Source organism: Apteryx mantelli, chromosome 25, assembly GCF_036417845.1.
Source record: "Apteryx mantelli isolate bAptMan1 chromosome 25, bAptMan1.hap1, whole genome shotgun sequence".
Classification (NCBI taxonomy): Eukaryota; Metazoa; Chordata; class Aves; order Apterygiformes; family Apterygidae; genus Apteryx; species Apteryx mantelli.
In genome coordinates this window covers 10,479,974-10,504,595 of record NC_090002.1, presented here as the reverse complement: position 1 = coordinate 10,504,595, position 24,622 = coordinate 10,479,974, and the positions used below count along the sequence as shown (strand labels likewise).

Genomic DNA, 24,622 nt, shown 5'->3' with positions numbered 1-24,622 from the left:
GTGTGTGTGTGTGTGTGGGGGGGGGAAGTCTCACAAGCTCTCGCGAGAGGCGGAGACACAGCCCGGAGAAGGGCGGAGAGTCCCGCGGGCTCTCGCGAGAGGCGCCGCCGCTCCCTGGAGTGTGTGTGTGTGTGGGGGGGGGAAGTCTCGCGGGCTCTCGCGAGAGGCGCCGACGCTGCCCGGAGAGGGGCGGGGAGTCCCGCGGGCTCTCGCGAGAGGCGCCGACGCTGCCCGGAACGGGGCGGGGAGTCTCGCGGATTCTCGCGAGAGGCGCCGACGCTGCCCGGAGTGGGGCGGGGAGTCTCGCGGAGTCTCGCGAGAGGCGGCGGCGCGGGGCGGCGCGGGAGCACGTGGGGCGCCGCCGCCGGCCCGGGGTCCCGCGCGCCGCCATGGAGGAGCCGCCGCCGCCCGAGCAGCCGCCGCCGCCGCCGCCGCCGGCGGACGGGCCTGGGCCCGAGGCCGATCCCGGCGCGGGCCCCGAGTGGAACATCCCGCCCAACGCGCCCGCCTGCATGGAGCGCCACCTGGAGGGCGCGCACTACCGCGCAGGTAGCGGGCCGCGGCCCCGAGGGCGGGCGGGGGACGGGAGCGGGGACGGGGACGGGGCGGCCCGGGGCGGGCGGCGCTCGCTCACCCACCCACCCCCTCACCCACCCCCGTGTCCCTCCCGCAGACGGGGCCCTGCTGCTGGGCGCCTCCGGGCTCAGCGGGCGCTGCTGGGCCGGTTCCCTCTGGGTCTTCGCCGACCCCCGCCGCGCCCCCAGCGAGGGCTTCTGCACCGCCGGCGTCCAGACCGAGGCGGGCGTCGCCGACCTGCGCTGGGTGGCCGAGAAGGGCATCCTGGTGGCCTCCGACTCCGGTAAGCGCGGGGGCCCCGGGAGCGCCCGGCTCCTGGGGGATGGGGAATTGGGGGGAGGGGTTGGCCCCACGCCCGGGGGATGCAGGGGGTCGCTGCCCCCCCCCCCCCCCCCAGGCCCGAGCCTTGCGGAGCTCCCCGGCCTCGCGGCGGGCTGAGGGCGCCGGGAGCGGTGCCCCGGGCAGCCTTGTTCAGCCGCTGTCCCCATCCCTGTTCCCTGAGGCCGGGGGGACCTCCTGAGCGAAGGGGACTGGGCACGGGCCCTGCCAGCGGCCCTCACTCCTGCTGAAGGCGGCCTCACCTTCTCTTTTCCAGGTGCTGTGGAGCTCTGGGAGCTGGATGAAAACGAAACCCTCATAGTGAATAAATTCTGTAAATATGAGCACGATGACATTGTGATGACAGTGTGTGTTCTTGCTAACAGCACCCAGGCTGTCAGCGGCAGCAGAGACTTCTGGTTAGTGCCCCTTGCTCTGCTGCTCCCGCTCCAAGTGATTGCTCCATCGCTCTTCCTAACAGCTTGCTTTTATCCGCAGTGTGAAAGTTTGGGACCTCCCACAGCAAACTGTGCTGCACTCCTACAGAGGTGAGTGTCAAGCTGACTTGTTCATCTTGCTCTTCCTGGTCTCTTGCAGGTGTAACGTGCAGTGGTCAGTCCTGCAGCATCACCCGTTATTTCCCATGGGCCAAACAGTAGACGGTGTGATTTAATATTGGCCTGTCTGAAGCTTCCAGCACAACTGTATGTTCTTCTGGGGTGTTTGCTTTTATTTCTCCCTACAAATGTATGTTATAAGATGTAGTTCGTCCTGCATCTCTAAGTGTACTTTACAGTATTTTTTCTAGACTGAAATCTTTCTTGGAGTTGTATGTGATCACATGATCTTCTAATGCATGTTTATTTTGAAAAGAGCTCACTGGAGATACAGGATGACATCTCAGGAGATCTGTGCTCCCTAGTCACAGCAGAGGCGGAGGAAACAGAGGCTTCAACCATAACTTGCTTGTTTGACCTCCCTCCCTTTCTCCTCTTTAACTGACATCTTATCTAGCAGGGCTTCTTCAAGCTTAGGCACAATCACAGGGACTTGACTGCAGTGGCTCTAGGTGGATTTGGCAGCTCATCAGTTTGGTAGGAAGTAGTTGGATATCAGTGAGTAGAAGTTAGCCTCCGTCTGGGTATAATCTGTTCTTTATTACGCTGCTAGGCCTCAAGAGTTGCTAGGTCCCTTTTCCCTAATATGTGGCTAAGCATTGGGAATATGCAGGAAGGTTGGATACAGTCTTTCAGACTCTTTATCCTTTTGTGCTTTTGGTAGCTCACTCCGGTTCAGTGACATGTGTGGCTTCCTGTCCTGGTAAGGACACTATGTTCCTGTCCTGTGCTGAGGTAAAGCTAATTCTCTGTCTAAATCTACCTGATGATACAAATGAGATTTAACTTTAAATTTGTACAGTTAAGTACGCTTATTGCTAAACCACCTATTGTGTTATATTGTGTCCATGCGTGTTCTTTAAATGTTCCAGTCTGATGAGTATGCTGATCAGTTTTCCAAGCTGATTTGTACAGGTTTGTATTAAAACGTGGGAGTTCCTAGCTGTGTCTGTAGATCTCTCTGTTCCGGGGATGACTGAAGGAGCTAACTCGTCGTTAATGGCAGCATCATTTTAAATATAAAGAAAGAGATGATGCAGGTTTGAATGTGGGTCAGTGGTGGTAGGACAGTAGTACATCTGAAAGCTTATGCTTACCTCTGCTGCAAAGAAATTATAAAAACCTTTTCATTCACTTTGGATTTATAGGACAGCAGAACTTTACTCTGGGACACCAGATGCCCCAAACCAGCTACTCGAATTGGTATGCTTCTATATGCAGTCACTGCTTGTCACTGCTTGTGTGTGAGTTTATGTGGGAAGAAATACATTGTTTTATGCCTGACTTCATTTATGCCTAACTTCAGCCTAATGATCTGACCATTTGGGGAGGAGAAAAATATTAAAAGCTAAAGAAATTAACAATTTCACAAAAGTAAAATATGCTTTTAAATAAGTGTCTTAGTGCAGTAGCAGTGCTAATTGAGACACTGCAGGAATATCTTTGCACTAACCATCTTCTTTGCACTCATACCAATTTATTTGCTTACAGTTTGCAGTGCCTGTAGTTACCTCCCTACCTCAGTCATGTGGCATCCACAAAAAAGTGACATCTTTGCTTTGGGTAAGAAGCAATCTTATTGTCCAACTATCACTAGACAAACCAAGGTCTCTTTTCACATGACAGCTTTGCTAATAACCTCATTCCTTCTGACTCTCAAAGGTGATGAAAATGGGACAGTTGCACTGGTAGACACGAAGAAGCCTGATTCTGCCCTCAGCTCCGCCGTGCACTCCCGAAGTATCACAGGGTTTGCATTTTCTACACATAGGTACTGTCTGAGATGCTGCCATAAAGTGTATGACTATACATGCTCTTAGGCCTTGTTGGTTCTTAGGGTAAAACAAATGGGAGTACTAGTGCTGGTCTTTCTGCAGAGGAGGATCAATGGTGAGGAACAGCAAACAATGCCTGTGTTTTGACCAGAAGTGTGTGACTACATAGGACACCATTTTTCAACATTCAGAATTCACCCACTCACTGTGGTAGTCACTTCTGTGCTGAGAGGAAGGATTACCTGTTTTCAGAGATTAATAGAATGTTGCTTAGCATGCTGGCAACTTATCAAATAATTATGAAGATGAAAATATTTCCACAAGATTTGGTGTCTGTTAATTCACTGTAGCCTGGGTCTGACTCACTAGGACTTATGTTTTTCCCAAGTTTTTCCTAAGAAGCTTTCATGTATTTGATTGCTCTAACACTGGTCTCATCTCTGTTCCCTAGTTCTCCCTTCCTGGCTTCAATCAGTGAAGACTGTTCAGTAGCTGTTCTTGACTCAAACCTTTCAGAGGTGTAAGTACGGGACAGAATGTGTCTATTGCAGCTGTCTTATTGACTTCTGATTAACTGTTTATCCATATACTGAGGGAAAGATTAAAAATGCTTCTTAAATTGGGGAGCATCATCCTAACACAATAGTAGTTTGGAAGTTAGGGAGTTCCACAAGCTCATAAACACTCCTAGTGACAGTGCTTATGCCTAATGGAGTGTTCCTGTTTTCCAGGTTCAGAAGCCGTTCTCATCGAGACTTTGTAAAAGGCTTATCATGGTCTCCTTCAGACAATGCCTTGCTCACTACAGTTGGATGGGATCATCAGGTTTTACATCACAGTGTACCACTACCAACTGGTGAAACTTCTGGAATCAACTGTGTAAAAGAATAGTTTTTATAAACTCATTGGTCCGAATTCCTTCCTGGTGTTACTTTGATTCTGCTGAAGTCAAAGGTGTTTGTGAACCAGACTGGGTATGGTCTGTTGTCTGTCTTCAAGCTTGTGGCCAAGAAGGTTCCTGTAGTAATTTTGAATTAGGCACAAGTTCATTACAGAACAGGCTTTACCCTCTCCTCAGCAATCTGGCTTCACCTGTGATAAGACTTTGGTATGTTGCACAGAAAAATATTGACTTCAGGCACAGAGGAGTCTTGGAGAGACAGGTAATTAGGTATAATAAAAATTGATTCTTCCCTCAGTTCTTCAAGAAGTAATAGAAACAAATTACTTGGGGAGGTTAAAAACCCCCCTCTTGCCCTAGTTAGCTGAATGGGAGGGCCTTACATGCACAAAGATTTTTGCTACGGGGAGATTAAGAACAGCATAAATTGATCCTTCCCACTGTGCAAGACAACTTGCCTTAGCATTGAAAGAGTGGAAAGGCTCTACTGTTATCCTTAATGCAGCGTGCAGGGAGAGGGTTGGTCTTAGCCCTCTGCTAGTGTGGATCCCGCAGTAAGCACTGTGTGCTTCTGCTCCATTGATGGGTATTTAAGAATATCGGCGCTCAGTGGGAGGAATCTTGTACGCTGTATGATAAGGATCCAGAATGCAGCCTTGTGGTTAAGCACCTTTGCGTTTCAGTGTTACGGACACTGAAATACTAGGACTTGCAATGTTCAATGTTGGCTTGAAGCTGAGGCCAGCTCAAGGGGGCTGTTCCGTAGAATGCTGAAAGCCAAGAGAGGTTAGCGGTTGCTGTGCTGTTTGACACTGTTTCCACTCCTCTGTGCTGAAGACAATTTATTGAAATATTAACAACTTTTGAACAAGAGTTTATATAATGGAAAACTGGACTAAGGACTTCTATTTTCAGTTGTTTGCTCCTATAACCAGACTCTGCTTAGTGATATAATAAGGCAACTCATTATGCACTTGTGATGAGTGGCATTTTGTGCTGAAGATAGGAAGGGGGGGACCCCAACCATTCCCATAATCCCCAAAACTGACTGCACAACACCTTAGGTGTTCTTCATAATATACCACTTTAACTTCTCTCAAACTAAACTGTTTCCCTGGAACATAGTATACAGTTGCTCTGCATGCATTGCCACTGCTCTAGGTCTGGCTTGGTCAGAGCTAACGTTCCCTAGACCAATAAAAGTGAGTCTCAACTAGTAAAACAAAGAAAATGCTATTAAAGTGAATGCTACCTCTGTTTATTTAGCATGCTAGCAACACTAAAGGAGGTGTAAGCCATTTCCAGTGTGTTCATCTCTGAAAAACCTGTATTTTAAAAGATCCAAATTATGCAGCACCCACAATTAATTTCTAGGCAGATTAAGCTTTTCCAGTCTTTGTGTTGTTCTCATACTCTTCTCAAACCTAGTTTGTTCCTTTGAATTCCAACATCGTTCAGTTGTTCACAGAACAAAGTTCCTGATCTAGAGCAGTGTATTATAAGGGCAAGGTAAACGGTTATGAAAACTGACAGATTTCCTCAAACTACCCTTCCACAACAACAAAAAAATTACTGTTATGGACCTCTGATAACATATTGAAAACTGAAACAGGTCTTGTGCTGTTTGTGAAACAGATGATGTCTGAAAAATGGCAATTTTTAAATAAATCATAGTTTTCATTTGTAACTGGATGCAAGTTTTACTCAGCCACTTCTGTAGTATTTTTCACCTTATGTTCAATCACAAAGCTTGTATCTGGGTCATAGGATATTAAAATTGAGATGCAATACGTAACATACATCCTAGAGGCTAGATCCAGCAAACCCTTCCAGTTTAGTATGACACTTAAGCAAAGTACTTAGCTCACATAAGTTTCAGGGCACTGCGGGTACACAGAGCCCATTGGTGTCTGACTGACTCCACTGCTCCAACTTCCATGCAGGAATGAAGACAGTAGCCCCTATTCAGGTATGCGCTGGTAAAATTTATATAAAATGTAAGAGCTGGTTGAAATCATTCACACACTAAAAATTTAAATTGTGATTTCAGTCCCTGAAGATAGAAGTATTCTTAAACAACACTGGGCTGTGTTACTGTTTAATGCTAGGGTACTACTATTCCTCAGCACTAGTACAAGGCAGGCTATAAGCCCTTTGGCTTGTTTTCAAAAAACTTTTCTTTCCACAACTTGAAGTAGGATATTAATTGTGCATTGCTAAAATGAAGATTTTTCAAGTATCAAGGAGAAGTATTAAACCAAGTAAGTTTCTCGAGATTCTTGGTAAGCAAAACGCCACAACAGACCAAGGCAAAAACAAACATAATGCTGGAAGATGAAGCCACTATGGGGTTAGTCCTGTTTGGTAATTAAAGACAGCACAAAAACTGGCTTCAGCATCCTGCAAATCTTTGGATTAAGCTTTGTGTTCTGCCGCAGGAGGGCAGCAGCTGCTAGCCTGACAGCAGAGCAGCGCTGCTCTAAAAGTGACACATTTCTTTAAGGAGTACCTACCATTACTACAATTTACCCCCCCCCCCTTTTTTTTTCCCCACCATAATAAGAGAAGCACAGAAGAGAGTTTCTTAGCAGTGAATGTGTCATGTTACCTTGGCTCCTAAGTGAGTACACCATTGCTAGCAAGGCTATATTAAATAGTCACATCAGCATCACTTGCATCATGCAGGCAGCGCTGCAGAATCACTGATGACCACATCAGTGCTAGTCGGCTTAGAAGCCATCTGCAAAGGAATTAGAGAATTTCCTAGGTTTTGTGGGATGTTCACACTGTCTAGGTTAATTTACATGCCACTTAAGTTAGGGGACACTTTCTGCCATAAATACACTGTGGCTAGAGCAAAAGCTTCAAAACACTGCACACTTCGCTAATGAAAAACCTTGTTCTGTAGCCAGAGCTGGATTAAAGAGATGAGAATGCAAATAAGTATAATTTAGATGAGTGGAGAGAGTAAGCCACTATGAAGACAAACCTGCCTTTTATGTTCTTGCTTGCATTGCTCACACTGCATTTTCAGTTTTAAGAACAACATTCTAGTTAGGACTTGCAGATGAGTATGCAGGTTTCATTACTAATGAAAAGCTCAAACCCAAGAATTCTATTTATAGAAGAAGCACAAGCTGAACCGTACGGGCTCCTTCGTCAGCCTGCCTAACCAGCTGGATACGAGGGGTGTTTCTAGAGTGATGCACACCTAGAGCTAGCTGCCCATTTATTTCTTGATCAGGCTCCTGAAAACATCTAAATTGCCACAGTGCTTTGTATCAACAACTGGTGAGTAGCAATTGGACCAAGCCCTAGGTAAGATGAAATTCAGACTATTGCTGAGGCCAATTTGAGCAGTCTTCCTGTCCTTTTAATCTCACATGCAAAAGAGCTTGATCTTATACAGTAGATGAAGTATTTAAAAACAATACTTAAAAAGTCAGACCACACATGCAATAAAACAATATGTCCAGACATATTTAATGCAAGAAAGTTGATGTTCCATGGCACTCATAAATAAGAGACTTTGTTAACACACTTCACAAGTAAAGCTATCGGTTACACTACATTAACAGGTACTTTTGAGGAAGAGGCAGCTGCAGGGGATAATTCAAGCTGTATCAAGACTTGAATGACCAAACTGTCAGAGAGCGTTGAAATGTTAGAAGAGTTTCATTGTCAGGTTTCAAAACAGCTTTCAGCGCCGCGGCTGAGCTATAAGGCAGATTGCTGCGCTCTCTTGCCACACCTGAGTCTCTCCCTCCTCTATTGCTAAACTCGTACGGTGAAATAGAGCCGGGGAGGAGAAGAAACAGGGGTCAGAGCAGATCCTATCTACGTGCTGTCCTGACAAGTCACCTGCGCAGGGAAGAGGGATCTTCCCCATCATCCCCGCAGCTCAGGTCCTCGCTCTTCATTAGCGATGCAATTTTTGCCCTAAAAGTGCTTTGGCTGCCAACAGCTCCGACAGTGATTTCTTTGTAACACGAACAGTTCTCCAACAGCCTCGGCCTCAATGCCTGGTTGTTACTGAAACACTAGAATTTTGCTGCTGCATTCGGGAGAAGCAGGGCTAGCGCAAGACATCTGAACTGGTTACAGCTCAGTCCACTGCGCACTCCCAGAACGGGAGCTCTTGGAACGAATAATGGCCGTTTCATAAAACTGACTTACATTGTCCTGCTTCTAGTATTTAATAAACAAATATACAACCACTAGAGACAAGACGCTCCACACTACGTAGCACAGTATTACAACTACATATGAATTGTATGTCTGCGTGAAACAGTAAACGTGAAATTCAGAGCAAGTGCCAGCATCAGAGCTCCACCTTTTGCTCTGAAAAAAAAGAAACATGCAGGGGATATGCTCAAAATTAGGTGAATTTTTAACTGGAGGTAGAGAGCCCACACAAGCGCAAGAAAACCATTCCTGGACAAAGTCAATTCCGAGGCTGAAGTTCCCAACAGCTCCTTAGGACTGCGCTTCTCAGAATTACGTTCCATTTCCTCATTTTGCAGAAAAATTGTATCAGGAAAAACAAACAAGATGAGATTGCAATACTGCTAGGGAGGTAGCTGTAGGGTTTTGTTTGTTTTTAAAGTGAAACTGGTGAAGTTTCATCCAATACTAAAGCACAGCCCTGAAGCTGCTCAAACAAGGTCACGTCTCTGTTTCTGTATGTAAATACGAACTCTCAAGACAGCTCCTCACGTGGAGGAACTTCATGTTTCAAGGGGGCTGCAGGTACCTGGCACTGGCACGCGAATACCCAGAAAGCTGCTCCTTCCGTTGCATTCTTTTCTCCATAGTTCTTTTTTGTAAACCAACACCCAGGTATTTAAAATATGTTATTTCAATACTGGCTGGAGAGAGCATGTTTGGAAATATTCCAAGTTACTGTGACTTACTGGCATGAAAATGCCATTTGAATTGAGCTATTAGACTGATTATGGTATTTGTGTTCTCATTTTATTCAGAGCAAAGTAAAGTTCAGAATACTTTGAAGTCTACGCAATATTTGAAACAGCTGTTAAATTATTAGGTAATTAGAGTTGGAAATAACGTAAAGCTTAGAATTTCAACATCATAACATTAATATCAAGATAACTGGTCTGAAAATTGCACTGTCAAGGAAAATTTATCACTGAATTTTGAATTAAATCATAGCGCAAAGTCTCTCTACAAACACAAACAACATGGGATAAGCTTGAGCGGAACGAATTGTATAATAGTGAAAAAAGTGCTTTCAATAATAGTAGACTAATGTCTCAAAGTGCTTTTAGTTTGCCAGTGACTAGAAAATAGTCTCTAAGAGTTTTTACATTTATCTTACAGTGTTTTTTGGCAAGTTCACTTAGGAGGAACTTCATGTTTGATTCTAATTTCAGGAAGCCAGCTAATCCAAACTTTGGTCCGTCGAAACGGGATTGTATTGCTCTCTCCATAGCACAAAATATCTTCTTTAGGACCGCTCTCCCCTCTCCCGTCCCACCGGACGGCCGTCACTAGCTGCTTCAGGCAGGCATCGAGGGCAGAGCCAGCCGAGCCAGGGCGGCGCGCGCGCTCCCCGCCCCGACGAGCGCTCGCAACGCGCGGATGGAAACCGCCGGAGACGGTTCTGAGCTATCAGCATCCCACTGAAGGCACTTCATACGCCACCAAGAGTGTCAAATACTTTACAGCTGCACTAAAATTTAGCGTCTCGGTCCCCCTAGTTAGACAAACTAAAACCACATTTGTGGCAGCATAGTTCTTTTGCAAGTCACGACCATACCCATGAGCTCCGACAAAGTTTAAAAAAGAAAAAAAAAAGTGTCCTATATCCCCGGAGAGCTTCACAAATATTCACCCAAGCCTCACAGCATTCTTCTGTGATGAGTAACCAACACTTACAGGTGACAGCAGGAAAGCAAGGACCATGGACCCGCACACCCGCACCGCGGTGACGCGGCCGGAGGGGGAAGGTCAGGCCTCGGTGGAGGAAGCACCTCCAGCTCCCAGCCGTCCCGCTACCAGGACGGGCGCCGACAGCCAGGAGCCGCTCCGGGACGTCGGCGTGACCGAGTCGCTCAAGGCTGTCGAGGGAGGTGGTGGCAGCAGAGATTAGACTCTGCACATCCTAAACTATTCCCTATCCGCTCGGCCTCACATGCTACCTCTACTTCCCCTGCACTCGGATGCAGCCTAGTTTGCTTCCACCATGCACATCATCCTCCAGCTGCTTTCTCCCTACTCCCCAGCACGTTGTATTCGGACCAATTAAACAGAACTCTTCAGTGGTTACGCTCTTTAAGGAGAACCAAGGATGCTTTTTTACTTTCTTCTTAGGAGACCTATTAGGCTGCAGTTTTGAAAATAATACTTCGGGGTGGGGGGAAAGAGGAGAAAGAGAAACGCGTCTGCTCACGTAACACCACAGCAGCCGGTCCTCCGCAGTAACTACGCTCCGTGACAGTCTTTAGAGAAGGGTCCAAGTCCCAGATTCACTCCCGCCTTCACCGTCAGTAGTTTACAAGCAGCCTATTCACAAGCCCGGGTCGGGATAGTTCCTGGTGCCCGCAGAGAAGGAGAAGATCCACCAAGGCGCGTTTCAACACCTTCCCAGAGCAAACGCGAAGGCAGCAGAGCATCCCTCCGGACAAGCCTATCGATGGCTGCTCTGGTACACGTAAGAGATGGGCTGCCGTGTCCCAGGCCTGACCGTGAAGGTGTTCGTGGGTCCGCCGTACTGTGCGCCGCCATGGGCAGGTCTGCAGGGAAAACACAGAGAGGAAGTTACTGAAAGCCAAGAAAACCATTTGTCCTTAGTCAAAATAGCAATGTTTTTAAGCGGAAGGGGGGTCGACCTTCACACTCCCCTGGAAGGTGTCAGCCTCATCTCTGCACCTTGTATCCCTCCGTGGGTGACATCCCATCCACGCAAGCGTGCGTTTGCAGGGCCAAGCGTGGCTGAGGAGGTCCCACCCTTGACCCCCTCTTGCCTGCGGTGCTTTCTGGCTGCATTTACCTCTCCGCTGCCCCCATCCCCATACAGGAGCCGATGGAGCACAAACGCCCGGCCCAAAACATGTCCTGGCTTCCCAGGAGGAGCCCTTGCTTGCTCCATAAACCAGGGGTTGAGAGGACCCAAGATAACGCTTCTCCATAGCGCTTCTGCGGGTTTTGCAACTGCCGCAGCAGGGCCGGACGCTGACACGCACTGCACTTTGGTTCATCCTCAGGACTGCAGCAAGCACGCAGCAAGAAGCAGCGCAGCCAGTTCAGTTCAGGGGAATATTTTGCCATTAAGCAAACCTCAAGTCTTAATTAAAAGATGCCAGGAGGAGAGAGCAATCAGGGTCAAGGTGAAGGTTAGAATCAGTGGGAAGAACAAAGCGAAAGCCCAGCCCAGAATCAAAGTGGAAGGAAGAGTCGGATGCCGGGTTTCAAAGAGCAACCAACACTGGAGAAGACATGGTCAAGGTACACCCTTGCACGAGGCGGGCAGAGGTGCGGTGCCTTCTTCCGTGCCTCGGCACTGCTTGCGGCAGCAGCCTGGGCACCCAAACCCTCCTCTCCTCAAAGCCGCGGTGAGATCCAGAGGATGGAGGACCCAGGAGCACAGGAAAGGACCGTACCTGCTGGCTGCTGCCGCGCCGGCAGGCGAATAATCCCCGTTCTGCCCTTTGTACTTGGCATCGCTGCCGGCGCTGCCGTAAGACACGGCTTTCCCAGGCGTTTCCGCGGCCGTCCTCCTGCCCTGCGCGCTCCCCGGGGCGCTCCGGTGGGCAGAGCTGACCCGGCGTATCCCCTCCGCGGCCGGGGAGGGGAACCCGCCGGGGCTGTAGGACGCGAGCGTGCCAATGCCCCGCGAGGCTGCGGCTGCTCTCGGGTAGGACCGGTCAGGCTCAGACACGTACAGACGCTTTTTGATCAGCGGGCGGTTGTTCAGGTAGCGACTGAAATAACCCTCAGAGGTGCTGCAACCCGGATACTGAGGAGCGAAGTCGCTAATCCTTCTGCTTTTCTCCGAGGACCCTTGGGAAGGCAGATCGTAGCTCCTGTCGTAGCCGTGGCTGGGCCACCTGAAGTACCGCGGCGTTTCCGAAGTTCGGCTGTAGTCAGGGAAGCTGGGACATTTGTGGTTGGCTTCCCTGCTCAGAGAAGCGCCCTCAGCATCATCCACATCGTTGCTGAACTCCGGTGGTGGGGGGATAATTTCAAAATCCAGTATCTCCCTGTTCTCCTCTTCCTTGCGGGACACCAGACCACGGGGTGGAGAGGCACCGCTGTTCGGCAGGTCCGGATGCTCTGGCTGGCTCGACTCCAGGAGGCCTTGCACTAAGCCGGAGGTGGCCACCCTTCGGTGCCTCGCAAAGCCCTGGGGATCCTCCTTGCTTGGCTTCTGCGCCGTGCAGCTTTGCTCGGAAGAGCTGGAGAAGGATGGCGGTTTGCTCTGCCTCTGCCCAGACCCGGCCAAGCCCGCAGCACCGCCAGCGAGAGCGGAGCTCGTCTGGGGCAGCTCATCTCCTGCCTGACCAAGGGCGGCTGTCCGGGGGGACCGGGGTACCACCGTGAAGGAATAAGGCTTGGACTCGTCACGACAAAAGCTGGTGGAGGCCGTTTCCGACGCAGCGCCGCCGAGTTTCGGAGGCACCTTAACCCGCGGCTTCTCGCCCGTGTCGCTGCCGTGCCGGGACGGAGCCTGCCGACCCCTCTGCGCCCGCTGCTTCGCGGCCAGCAGCAGGGCCATGGGGGAGCCCTTCTCCACCTTCTCGCCCGTGACGGGGTGGATCAGCACGTCGTCTCGGCCCGCTCTGGAGGAGCCCAGCGGCTCCGAGGGCAGGGGCGCGCTCTCGGCGGGGCGCAGACCTACGCCTTCTCCGTCGCCGTTTTCGCCCGAGCTCGCGGCGCGCAGGCGGTCTGTCGAGTCGGCCCTGGCCCGGTGGGTTTTGTACTGGAATAGGGACGCGGGCTGTGGTGCTGGGCTTGGCACGGGTGAAAGCGTCTCTGAAGAGGAGGGCAAAGGAGAGGCCGAGACCAAGAGCTCACCCTTTGGTTTCTGGGGTGGGTCCGGGGCGCTCAGGCTGCTGTCGGGGGACGCGTGCTTGGGAACAGGGTTCACGTCCTCCAAAGCTTCACTGGCAGAGGGGGCACCGGGCACCTGCTGATCCTCCCGCACCTTCTCCTCCTCCTCCACTGCAGCAGCTGCAGGTTGGAGCTGACCCGGGGCAGGTTTCGGCAGCAGGGAGCCGCCAGGATCAACGCGGCCCGTGCCTGAACGTAGGGAGCCACTGCCGTTCTCCGGACTCTGCTTCTGGCTGCCAAGTCCCAGGGAAGGTTTTCCTTCTTTCTTCAGGGACAGCATGGCCTCCAGCTCGTTCCTGATTTTCATAACGCTGTTGGGTTGCGAGTTGGCGGGTTTATTCTCCAGAGCTGGAAGAACCGCATCAGAGGAGCTCTCTCTAGCAGAGGCTGCGCTGATACAGATCTCTCTCTTCTCACTTTCCCCTCCCTTGGGTAACCGTGAGTCCTTCCCAACAGGTTTAGTCAGCTTGGATCCATCAGAGCGGGTCCTGTCGCTGCCAGCACAATCAGTAACGCTGTTCACGGGCCGGGGAATTACTGGTCTATCCACCTGCCGCTCCTCCCGCTTGGAAGAGGACAGGAGGGCCACGAGTTCGTGTTTCAGCCTGTTCAGGTTGCTGGCCTCCTTCCAGTCCTCATCCGAGGAGGGATAGTCTGGAGGGGGAAGGTCCAGGTCGTTTGCAGTAAGAAATTCAGACTCTGGAGATGAGTCGTTCTCACCCTTTTTTGACTGGGGAACCTTCTGCGAGTCCGAGCCTGGCGGCAGGGGCTGGCGACCAGCAGAACTGGCGTCTTTGCCGGGCGCTAACCCTGGCCTTGGAGGCTGGGTGACCGGCACGGCCGGCTTTGCAATGGGCTGCCTCAGCACGGCACTTCTCTGCTCAGCGTCTCCTGCCGGGTGCACCTTGGCAGCTGGTCGGATGGTGAAGCACGGCGGGAGCGGCGGCCGGGCGTGAGGCTGCTTGGGGAAGGTCTCCTCCTTCCCCAGGGCGTCCGTCTCCTGCACGGGGATGGAGGAAGACCTGGCCGGGGCTGGGGGAGGCACTTTGAAGGACCGGGGGAAGGTCAGGTGCGGCTCGGGGCAGTGCTTGGGCTGCAGGCTCTCCCGGCCGGCGGCTGCCGGCACCCCAGCCTCGGCGTTGGTGGGACGCACCGGCCCCTCCGCGTCCGCCTGCCTCGTGTTGAGCACCGTCTCCGATTTCCACTTGGAGATGCCCGTGGGGAAGGGGGGCGCCGGGGGGATGAAGTCCGGCGGGGCCGGTGTGCCAGGGGAGGACGAGGCGGACGCTGGCGGTGGCGGGGGTGCCACAGCAGGCGGTGGGGGCACCACTATCTCAGGCAGCGTTGGAGTCGCAGGTGCCACCGGCGGCGGCGGCGGTGGTGGCGACGATGCAGGGGCTGGCGGTGGTGGCGGGGGCACCGATGGCGGCGGTGGGATGTCTTCATCCAGGTACTCCCCCTCCGTCGCCTGCGGGCGCAGGTCTCCGACCGAGGTGTACATCCGGAGGTTCCCATTCATCTGGGAGCTGGGACCTGCAAGAAAGCGAGAGCACAGCGGCTGTAACACCTTCTCCATCTGCCCCACGGGGGCTAGAAAAGCCCCTGACACGTTACCTCCCAGGAACGCCAGGTTGTTTAATTCAGCAGCTATCCAAAGCTCGCTTAGCTGCGACAGCCACTGTGCTTCATCTTTAGAAGTGAGTGCTTTCAATGACTTGAAAAATTATCACCAGAAAATTAAGACTTGTTAACAGAAGCTTGATTTTAGCGTTGAAAACTCAGGATCAGGCTATCTGCTCCAGAGGTAGATGCAAGCACAGTTGCTTCAGAGAACACCCCAAGGCCAAGGGCTTGGTGCTGCTAATGCTTAGCACCTCCATGGGCTTAGCAGGGAAGATCTCTTACCCAGAGCTGCCTTTTCTTCAAAGTCTTCAGGCACAGACGGTGTTGGCACAGCCACGCCATGGGATTCCTGGGCGTTCTGCAAGAGTCGAGAGACCGAGTCGTTAGTTTTATGCCCAAGGTATTAGAGAACGAAGAGCTGAGAAGCAGGCCCTGGTCTGTAGAGCAAGTCATCCACGCAGCCAGGAGCCTGATGGGATCTAGTGCCGTTTCCTAGATATTGAGGTCCCTGCGTCCCTGCAGTAGCAGCTGTTGACTTTTTAAGCAGATAGGTGAAGTGATGAACATTGCCCGAGCCATGGGGACAGACCCTCCCCATGACTCAGATGGACCAGGTGGTGCACGGCTATTTCACCGCCAAGCTCAGGGCTCCAGAGCCCGGGATCAGCAGCATTTACCCAGCAAATTTAATGGCTCCCGCTGGCTTTGCAGGTGCCGTTCTCCAGCAAACATTGGTTGCTGCTGGCTCAAAGTCACATACACAGTGCAGTCACTGATGTCCCAGAAAGAAATCCAGCTTTTGGGGAAACTCTGGCAGCAGCACATCTGAACAGCTCGGGGAAAGCTGCTGCTTGCGTGGTTTGCGTTTCACTCTCAGTTAGTCCCTTCTCATTCCTGCTGCAAGTTCAACACCGTTCAGCTGGTGCAGGACCATGCAATTTAGCAGCCTACACGCCTGCGAGGGTGCTTACAGCCAGGGCAGTTTGGGTAATTACAGCCACCCACAGCAAGATATTCGTGGCACGTTGACTCACCTGGAGTGCCGAGCAGGGCTCCCGCTTCTCACGGCTGCCCAGAGCCTCGCCTCCTTGCTCCCGTGACTCACGGCCGGGGCAGCTCTGCAGAGGGGCTGCGGGTCGCTCATGAAATACGCACTAACGCGCCCGAGCTCAGGACTCGGACGCTGCTTTCCCGTTTCCTGGCCTGCCCGGCACCGGCGTGCACCAAAACGCAAACCGACGCCGCGTCGGGCCGCCCGCATGGGAGCGACTGACGCGACCGGCCAGACCTTCGCACAGCGGTGTCGGCACAGACCGACAGCGACGAGCGAGCGCGCTACGAGCAGAGGGAGTTTGGGACACCACGGGCGGTGGTCCGGGATGTACCACCGCTTCCCGGGACCCATGCCGGAGGCTGGCCGCTGCACTGCGGCTCAGCCCAGGCAGCCGCGTGCATTAGCTGTTAACAGCCCCTTGTGCAAAGAAAACGCTGTCCTGAGATCAGTCTGCGCCTCTTCGGTGGCACAGCTGTGCTCTGCATACAAAAGCTTGGATAATGATTGAACGGGTGCCCTTTGCCTTTCGCTGGCATTATCGCTATTTTTACAAGAGACTGCTACAGGATTCCAGTCTCCTTGATCAAAGGTTAAGCTCTGCTTACGCAGAGAGCCTCATCGCGGGCTCCGGCGTTGCACTAACGTTATGCACCCCCAGGTGTAGGTTCAGGCGCACGAGAGCTGCCGGGGCAGCGCTGACTCCAGCAGCAGCAGCCACCCAAGCTCTTTTGGAAAGAGCTGCAAGACCCTGGGATCCCCCTCCTCCTCCTCCTCTCAGAGAAGTAATAAGGAAAATATATACTCTTTGCTTGCCAAGTCTGCTGTGCTACAGATGACCATAAATCCTCTATAACCACAAGAATGAAGCAGTTACGGGTGAGCCAGGAGGCAGCACTTCCCATCCACAGCCCGTGAGATTGCTCAGCCCCAGACACTGCAGCCAAGGCCTGCCAGGACATCAGTACTGATCTCTGTTGGTGGCAAAACATCAGGCTTGGTGAGCCTGACCTCAGACGAGGTACCTCTCACTGCTCCCAAAGGCACGCTGCAAAGGAAGGATCCTTAGCGTCAGCCCGAAAGCCAGAGGAGGGACAACAGGTAACCGAGAGGCACGTCGAGATTTGAGGACGGCATTGGCCACTGCAGCAAAAAAAACAAAATGACACAAAGAAGAAAAAGTCCCCAGCAGCTCCCATTTGTTACAGAAATTCACTGCTTCCAGCGTGCTCCAGAGCACACCGGGGGAACGAAGATGCCCGAGCACCCGTTCAGCCTGGATTATAAGCAACGTATGTACTGCACATTTAGGACAGGGGTAGAAAGAAGATGAAAAACATCTATGCAGAACCAGAGGAAATGAGCCCACACTTCATAAACAATTAGTAATTTCGGACACGTCATTTCAACAGGTCCGAGAACTGGGCAAGCCTGTTCCACACCAAAAATTTCTGCTATGCTTGCTAGCGCTCAGTGCCTCTCAAATAAAAGCCACCCATCCTCACGTCATCAGCTAGCTTCTAAAAACGAAAGCATCCCCACCGAGGTGCCGATCGCAGGGATGACTGGAAAGGTCGTTTCCTCCGTGCGTGCTTGCCAGGGGCGCGACGAGCCGCAGCCAACCTGCCGCTGATTCAGGGCGGGCGGCGCGCGGGAACCAGCATTTCCAGTTCGGGGCACCTCCGTGGGATTTTCGTGCGTGCCGAGGATCCCACCGGGGGCGAGCTTTCACTGCAGCGACCAGGCATCCCTTCTGGGCGCCGAGTGGCATTAGACAGCGCCTGTCCCCCAAGCGAGAGGCGGCCAGCCCTGCCCGGTCCGCGGGCACGCTCAGGGGCAGGGCGTGCGTCCCGGCCTCCCGCGGTCCTGACTCATGCCTGCGCAGGTGGCCCTTTCCCAACCACCACCGCCCTCCTGGCAGGAGGCCGCGGGGAAGGAAGGAGCCGAGGCAGGAGCTGCAGGACAGCCCAGTGCAAGCATGCATGCGGCAGAGGCGTCGGTGCCAAGTCAAATCATGCTTTAACCTCATCAAATAACGCAAGCGTCCAACACTGACTGGCCCTTTTATGGGTAAGATGTTTAACCAGCCAAGTTTGTAGGTGCAAGAAGTTTTCTTGTTTTGTTTCAGAGGAGCAAAGGGTGCGGGGAGAGCCCTCACTCAGGGCAGGCAAGGAAAGCAAGCCCCAGGGACAACTGTCCTCTGAAGGCAGCAAGAAAGCTCCACTGCTAGGGTGATGGTCCAGGACCATTCGTGCTGCTTGTTCCTGCACCACACACTTCCACTAGTAAAACATTTAGACGCTCTAAGTAGTAGTAAAGCCCAGTTGCACTCTAAGCACATGGTGATATTGCTGCAGGTGCTCCTCTTTGCGCCCACGCTGAAGTCCCCGCTAGGGGAGAGGAGTCTCCCAGGCCCCAGCCCTGCGGAGGCTACTCCATCCTTGGAGCCCCAGCACGACTGCATTCACCTGCCACGCTCCTTCAGAAGGCATCACTGAGGGCATGACCACCTGGTACAACCCATGCAACCCCATAACTTCCTAATCACCCTCTCCAATACCTGGACAACCCCCTCAATTACCCTCCAAGTGACACCTGTGCAAGCCCATTAGCTCCTAGTTGCACCTGCTAGGAGCAGCCCAGCCCTCTCCAGCCGCAGGAGGCAGCTGTACCGCGGCTCTGGGGGATGAGGATGTGCAAGGAGAGGAAGGCATCCCATGCACCTGGGAGGATTCACTTGCAAAGAACGAGGCCTTTTAAGTGCATTTTGCTATCTTCAGCAATCTGCGCCTTTCACTGTAGATTTAGCTATTGCTGTCTCCAAGTTATCCCTGAGCTATTCCCTGTACTCTTTTGGGGTAATGCCCCAGCCCTCGCCCTCAGCTGCTCCGCACGGAGCGGCCGCCCGCGCGCAGGGACTAGGCAGGAGGACGGCCACGTACGGGCTCGCGAGGGGACGGCCTGGCAGCGCAAACACGCCAGAAATACCGGCAGCTGCTCCGAGGCACCGAGGAACCCGCAAGCCGAAGCAGAAAGCCGCGCTCCCAGCCTCGCCCGCCGCGCGGGGCTCCGTGCCGCGGCTCGCAGTGCAACTCCCCTGCTTTGACGTTAACCAGGAGCGGCAGAGCCGAGCCCGCGTGCGACTTCGGTCGCCGCACGCTGAGCAAGCACAGCACAAAGCAGCTGCATCTCTGGCACGAGCTCCACCCAAGCCAGGCGTGCCGATCTCTCCTCCCTTCCTTGGGGAGTGACAGCGGAAGGAGGGTGGCAGTGTCTCGGCATAACCAAACTTTATAGAAAAGGGTAAAACAATGCAACCCTGCCTGTTCCCAGTTTGCATATTTTCCGAGCTTGTGATATTTGACATTCACATCCAGTGTTTGTTGTGGGAGGGAGGAGATGCTACAAGAGCGTTTGTCCATCAGAAAAGATTTCCTGTAAACCGCAATAACGGCGAGTTTGTAATCTGATGGCTCAGAAAGCGACAAGCGCCGTTGCGTGGGGCCAGCGCAGTCCGTCAGCCCCTGCACGGACCCCGCTGCGTCGTCGCCTCCTCGTCCCTACGCCGTAAACAGGACAGTTGCGCTATTCCTCCGCGGCAACACGCGCAATCCAGAGGTGCTGCCAGGCAGCAGTTACAGGAACTGCTGTGCAAGGCAGATCTATCATCTATACGCTCAGCATTTTCTCTTAATTTGAAAACGCAAGGCTGACAAAGCCTACACCTCTTGCCCAAATATCTCGCCTATGTCCATTGCAAACCAGGAATTCGGATCACCTTCTAATCCCCTGTATCCACCTTTATTAGAGAGTGGCTTTGCTTTCCATTTATTTTCTTCCCTCGGGTAGGGAAGAGGGAAGCAGCCGGCCCAGCCGGTCCAGGCGCCGCGGTACTCACCAGGGGCAGGAACGTCAGCAGCGGCCGCACTCTCGGGCGAGGTTTGAGCGTCGCCGTCCCGGAGTCGGTCACCGTCCCGAAGCGGTTATCGCCGTAGTGCACTTCAATCACATCGCCTGCGAGGAAGGGAAGACTGTTAGCAGGAGCATCGCATTATAGACAACAGGAAAAAACAGCTGTGAAGTCTTTGCAATACCAGCTCCCAGGACTGGGCACAAAACTCCAGCCCGAGGAGCAGCTGGGTATTTTGGAAAGGAGACGAAGATGCGGGAGGAGACGAGACCCCAGGTGCAGGGCTCCGCTCGCCAGGCGGCTGGCGGTCCACGGACGCGCTTGCAAGCAATAACGACCCTTAGCAGAAAACGAGAAACTTGAGTTTAAAGAGCACAGAGCAGAGGTCAAGCCCATTCGGAAAGGGCTATTTCTAACAGTAACCGAAGGGCAGAACTTCGCCTTAGGAGGGTCAAAAGTCACAGCAATAGTGTTCAGCTCATTCCCTCTGCCCCCATCCGGGCTGGGTTTAGGGCAGGAAAACGCCTTCGGAGCGGCTGGGAGAAGCCAGCCCAGGTCTCAATCACGCCGCGGCCGACTCCACCAGCCCCAGGAGAGCCGGAGGCCGGGCCGCAGCGAAACCGAGAGCGGCTTGTAAGCACGGGCAGGATTTTATCTCGGCCGCTTAGTCAGCAAGCGGGAAGGGAAAGGTGCAGGGAAAGGCGCAGGGAAGGCACCGGCCGAGCCGCCCCGGAGCGCCTGCCCGCACTGCCCTGCCGACAGCGGCGCATCCCGCGGCAGAGCCCTCGTGGGAAAGCGGGGCTGACGACCGGCTCTAACGAGCTCAGCCACGGCACCCGTTCCCACCGCTCCGCCCGCGGCTGCGGAGCTTGGTTGCTTGGTTTCCCATGGCTTTTTTTGTTTGTTTGTTTGGGGGGTTTTTTGCACATTTTGCTGCTACCCAAATGCCGAGGGAGCTGCCGTAGCTGCTCTCCCAGCGCTGGCAGCATCCTTCCGCCCAGCACCGGGATAATTCGCTTCTGACCCCTGACACAATTAGTCCTGGACAGTAAATAGTGCTTCGCACCTGGGAGGCTGGAGGTGTGCGCATTGCAGAGAGGCTCGGTGTCCGTCCAGGAAACCGCCCCGCGAGCGCAGGGACCGCGGCGGACCGGCTGGCACAGAGCCCGGTGCTGTGCCAGGGAAGACGGTGGGTATTCCTGGTTCCCAGCCCTGGGCTTTCACCTCGAACCACACCTTTTGGGCCGGTTTATTTCTGACAGTGAATAAAGCCCATAAAATTACTTTAATTACATTCTTTGTGTCTGATTAACAGCATGAATTAACAAGCAGAAGCACCGACGCATGCAAACCCCACCTTGGCTGGAAGGAGGGATACAAATAATTCGTTGCTGAGGAGACTGACATTAAAGAGAAGTGCAAGGGTTTCGGAAAGGAGGGGAGAAACACGCAAAATGGTTGCGATCGGAGGGAAAACTAAAGAGGAATGTTCCCACCTAGCAGATTTTGATAGCGGCTTCAGTGAGGAGGGGAAAGCAAACAACCTCCTCCTCCCTGAAACAGCAGCTCTTAAAAGCAAACGGCTTTTTAAAAGAAAAAAAAGTCGGGAAGCACAGCCTTCAGAGCGGATTTCATCCCAAAACACGAAGCACAGGAAGCTTCTGTCAAGTATTACGTAAAAATGAACAACCAAAGAGCAGAAAAGTGAAGGCTGGGCGACTCCCTAAGGAAGGGGAAGGGACGGGCTGCGTTTTTAAGCCTCGGGAACCTCGCTGCAGCGCTCGCTCGAGCGCCCTGAAGGCTCCTTTCGGGAGGGGGAGCCGCTCGATCCTGCCGCGCAACAGGATTTCCCAAACGAGGGGGCGAGGACCCCATCTCCCCACACCTCGCTTCCCCCAAACGGGATGCCCCCCCGACCCGGGGCGGGCGTCTCGGCATCGCGCCGCAGCGCCGACGTCATCAGGCCAATACCTGTCCAGCCAAAACAGGGAGGCGGGAATGGGAAAGCGGAGACGGAGGAGCTCAGAGACCTGAAGCGACTGGAGTTTTATATTAAACAAGCCACCAGCTAAACTCAGTGAGAAAGTGCATTAAAGATCACAAGGCTGTTTGATCCTAGATTACTAAGCATCTCTAACCCGAATGCATTTAATTAAAGCAAAACGAAGTGCTTGCAGTTGTGTTTTCTTTGCTAGGTAAACAGGACCTGCCTGCTAAGAGCCTGCCACCAGGAAGACCTGCGCTCTCAGCTTTCTTCCCGGGAGGAGACATCGGGAAACGGGCCCAGACGGGGCTGTCGGCAGCGGCCGGCCCCCACCGCGGTCTGGTCACCGGCATTCGGCCTCTCCTGGAGCCCCTGCGCCCTCTCCGTTGCGAGGAAGCAGAACAAGGAACGTGCAACACGTGCGATGGAGCTTGGCCACCCGGAGCAGGCGTCGTACGCCTGCCGCCCGGGTCCGCACGGCTAACAGAGAGGAGGCGGCATCGGTGGCTATATTCAGGAATCTCTGAGTCAGGCACACGGCAAACCTCCGCCCATGCCGCGTTGCTTAACCCGTGTTTGCCTTGCGTGAAACACCCAGGCGGGGATGCGAGTAAGCGGTGGACTCCTTTTGGCAAGGGGAGCCGCGCAGCAGGCACCCAAGCAGCAGCAGCGCCGGGCGCAGGGCTGGGTCCTCGCCGGGAAGGGCCGTCGCGCTGCAGAAACCGCAGCGCGGGCAGGTTTGCTCCCCGGCCCGCCGGGGCTCGGCCGCGCGGCCACGAGCACGTGCTACCGACGAGATGAACGACACGAGCGCCAGGAGGACGCTGAGGAGCGACTCAGCGGCCCGCGTTCGCGCTCGGGTTTCGAGGGCTCCTGGCCCTCCCGCTGCAAGCCGACCACGCAGCGGTCCCTCGCCGCCGCCGCCGCCGCAGGAAAGCCTTTGTGCCGCAGAAGGCAGCCTCCCCTAAGCAGGGGCAGCCACCGGGTTTTTTTAAAGCAAACCACATCACAGGGAAACTTGAATCCCTCTGACTTGCAACGGTTAGAAATCAGCAAGTTTCCCCCATTTAAAAGCTACACAAAACTTTCCTTCATATTTTATCTCAGTTTCACCAGCAGGCCTCCAGGGTATAACCGGTTTGCAATAGCTCTGTTGGGCACCGGTGCACGTTACACAGTCCAGCAAGCAGCGTTCCCATTTCTAAATTTCAGAGTATTCACTGGAATCGAAGAGCCACCAAACTCCATCCACAAACTGCTATCTGTCTCCTCTCTGCTGGGCTCCGGTGCTACTAGTCTGTCACCCTCCTACATGAGCCTCCGGGGCATAGTATTGCCATGAAAACCACAAAGAAACACAAATTCTGAAAAATATACACCCCTCAGTCCCCCCCTCGCCCCACGTACACACACCGTCCTTCAAGAAACAGGTTTATAAGTAAGTTACTAAAAGCTGGGAAGGAGCATGGTTTGGGAGGAGAACTAAGTAAGTAAGTGATAAAACAGGTTCTGACCGTTTATTGGATTGTTTTAGCAACTTCATAGAGTGGACTACGGCCCCATGAGAGCCGAGGGTTGGTCTTAAGTAGACGGTGGCTAGTTAGAATCCTTTACATTTTCCTTAACTCCAGACAGTGCTTATTCCAGCTGTTCTGGAAGGTGTAAACAGGTTGAAACTTGCAGTTTTGTAACCCAGCCATATCGGATCGCTCCTCAAGTTTTGCCACCGTGTGGACAAGGACCATGGTGGTGGTGGTGGTGGCCAAGTCGCCCTCCCCATGGTGGCCATCACCTGTGACCGGGCACCTACGGGTCAGCTAGACCCCCCACCCCCCCAAGGCTGTGACTCCAGAAGAAGGCAGAGCATAAAAGAATGAAGCATAAAAAGAAATTTAAATAAATAACAATAACGGGGGGGAGCAAGACTGACCGGTGCCACCCGTGCTGTCGGAGGTGACCTCCTGGGTGAAGATCCAGGGCGGGTTGGTGGCGAAGAGCGAGGTGGCGGCGCCCTGGGCGTGCTTCCTGCCGAAGAGCCGGCTGAAGGTGCCCTGCATGGAGTGATGCTTCTTCATCCTGGCCGCGCCGCTCGGTCCCGGTCCCGGTCCCGGTCCCGACACCGGTCCCAGTCCCGACGCCGGTTCGGGTCCCGACGCTCCCGCCGCGGCGGCCGGGCCCAGCGGCTGCCGCGCCGCAGCCCCGGCCCGGGGCAGGTAGGAGCCGCCCGGGCGCACCTGGCCCCACCTTCGGCGCCTCCCCCCGGCCGCGCCGCCCCGTCCCGTCCCGTCCCGTCCTGTCCCGTCCCGGCCGCCTCCGCCCGCGGCTCGGGGCGGGCGGCGCCGCCGCTCCGCGGGGGCTTTGCAGGCGGACGGGGGGGGGGGGGCGCGGTTCCCCCCCGCAGCTGGGCTCTGCGCCCGCTAACGAGGGGGGCTGCTCGTCAGCGCGATCCGCGCAACCCGCGGAGGAAGGGGTGGGGGGGGCAAGCGGAGCTGGATTTTAAACGTAGTTAAATATCACATTCCTGTTAAAAAAAAAAAAAAAAAAAAATCCTGTCCTCGCATCTTTGCAAGCTGCTTCCATCGCTGAGGCCAGCACAAAGCATTGAGGTCCCACAGGTTTTATCTTCCTCTTAGCGTCCCCGGTGTTTATTCGCTCACTCGCTGCCTCGCAGCCCCGGGGCTGAGCCCCTTGGCCCCGGCCTGGCCGTGCTGCCGGCACCCAGCGCGCCGGGGCCGAAGCGGCTGCCGGCCGCAGGCGTCCTCCGAGAGAGCGCGCGGGGCTGGGGCAGCTGGCGG

General features: G+C 53.9%; 2 protein-coding genes across 2 annotated transcripts; one reads left to right on the top strand and one right to left on the bottom strand.

The window, feature by feature from the left end:
• Positions 1-360: 360 nt before the first annotated feature.
• On the top strand, positions 361-5,874 carry WDR77 (WD repeat domain 77). The gene is made up of 10 exons (XM_067310632.1): positions 361-549; positions 674-859; positions 1,172-1,313; positions 1,393-1,442; positions 2,176-2,246; positions 2,660-2,714; positions 3,003-3,074; positions 3,174-3,282; positions 3,738-3,806; positions 4,018-5,874. Exons 1-10 carry the CDS (start codon positions 390-392, stop codon positions 4,175-4,177), a joined length of 1,074 nt encoding a protein of 357 aa, XP_067166733.1. The 5' UTR covers positions 361-389; the 3' UTR covers positions 4,178-5,874.
• A 1,772-nt stretch (positions 5,875-7,646) lies between these two features.
• On the bottom strand, positions 7,647-24,000 carry C25H6orf132 (chromosome 25 C6orf132 homolog). Its single transcript, XM_067310503.1, has 5 exons — positions 23,758-24,000; positions 19,832-19,947; positions 15,165-15,240; positions 11,810-14,792; positions 7,647-10,942 (listed from the first exon to the last, which is right to left on the bottom strand). The coding sequence occupies exons 1-5, from the start codon at positions 23,900-23,902 to the stop codon at positions 10,837-10,839; spliced, it is 3,426 nt and encodes a 1,141-aa protein (XP_067166604.1). The 5' UTR covers positions 23,903-24,000; the 3' UTR covers positions 7,647-10,836.
• Positions 24,001-24,622: the final 622 nt, after the last annotated feature.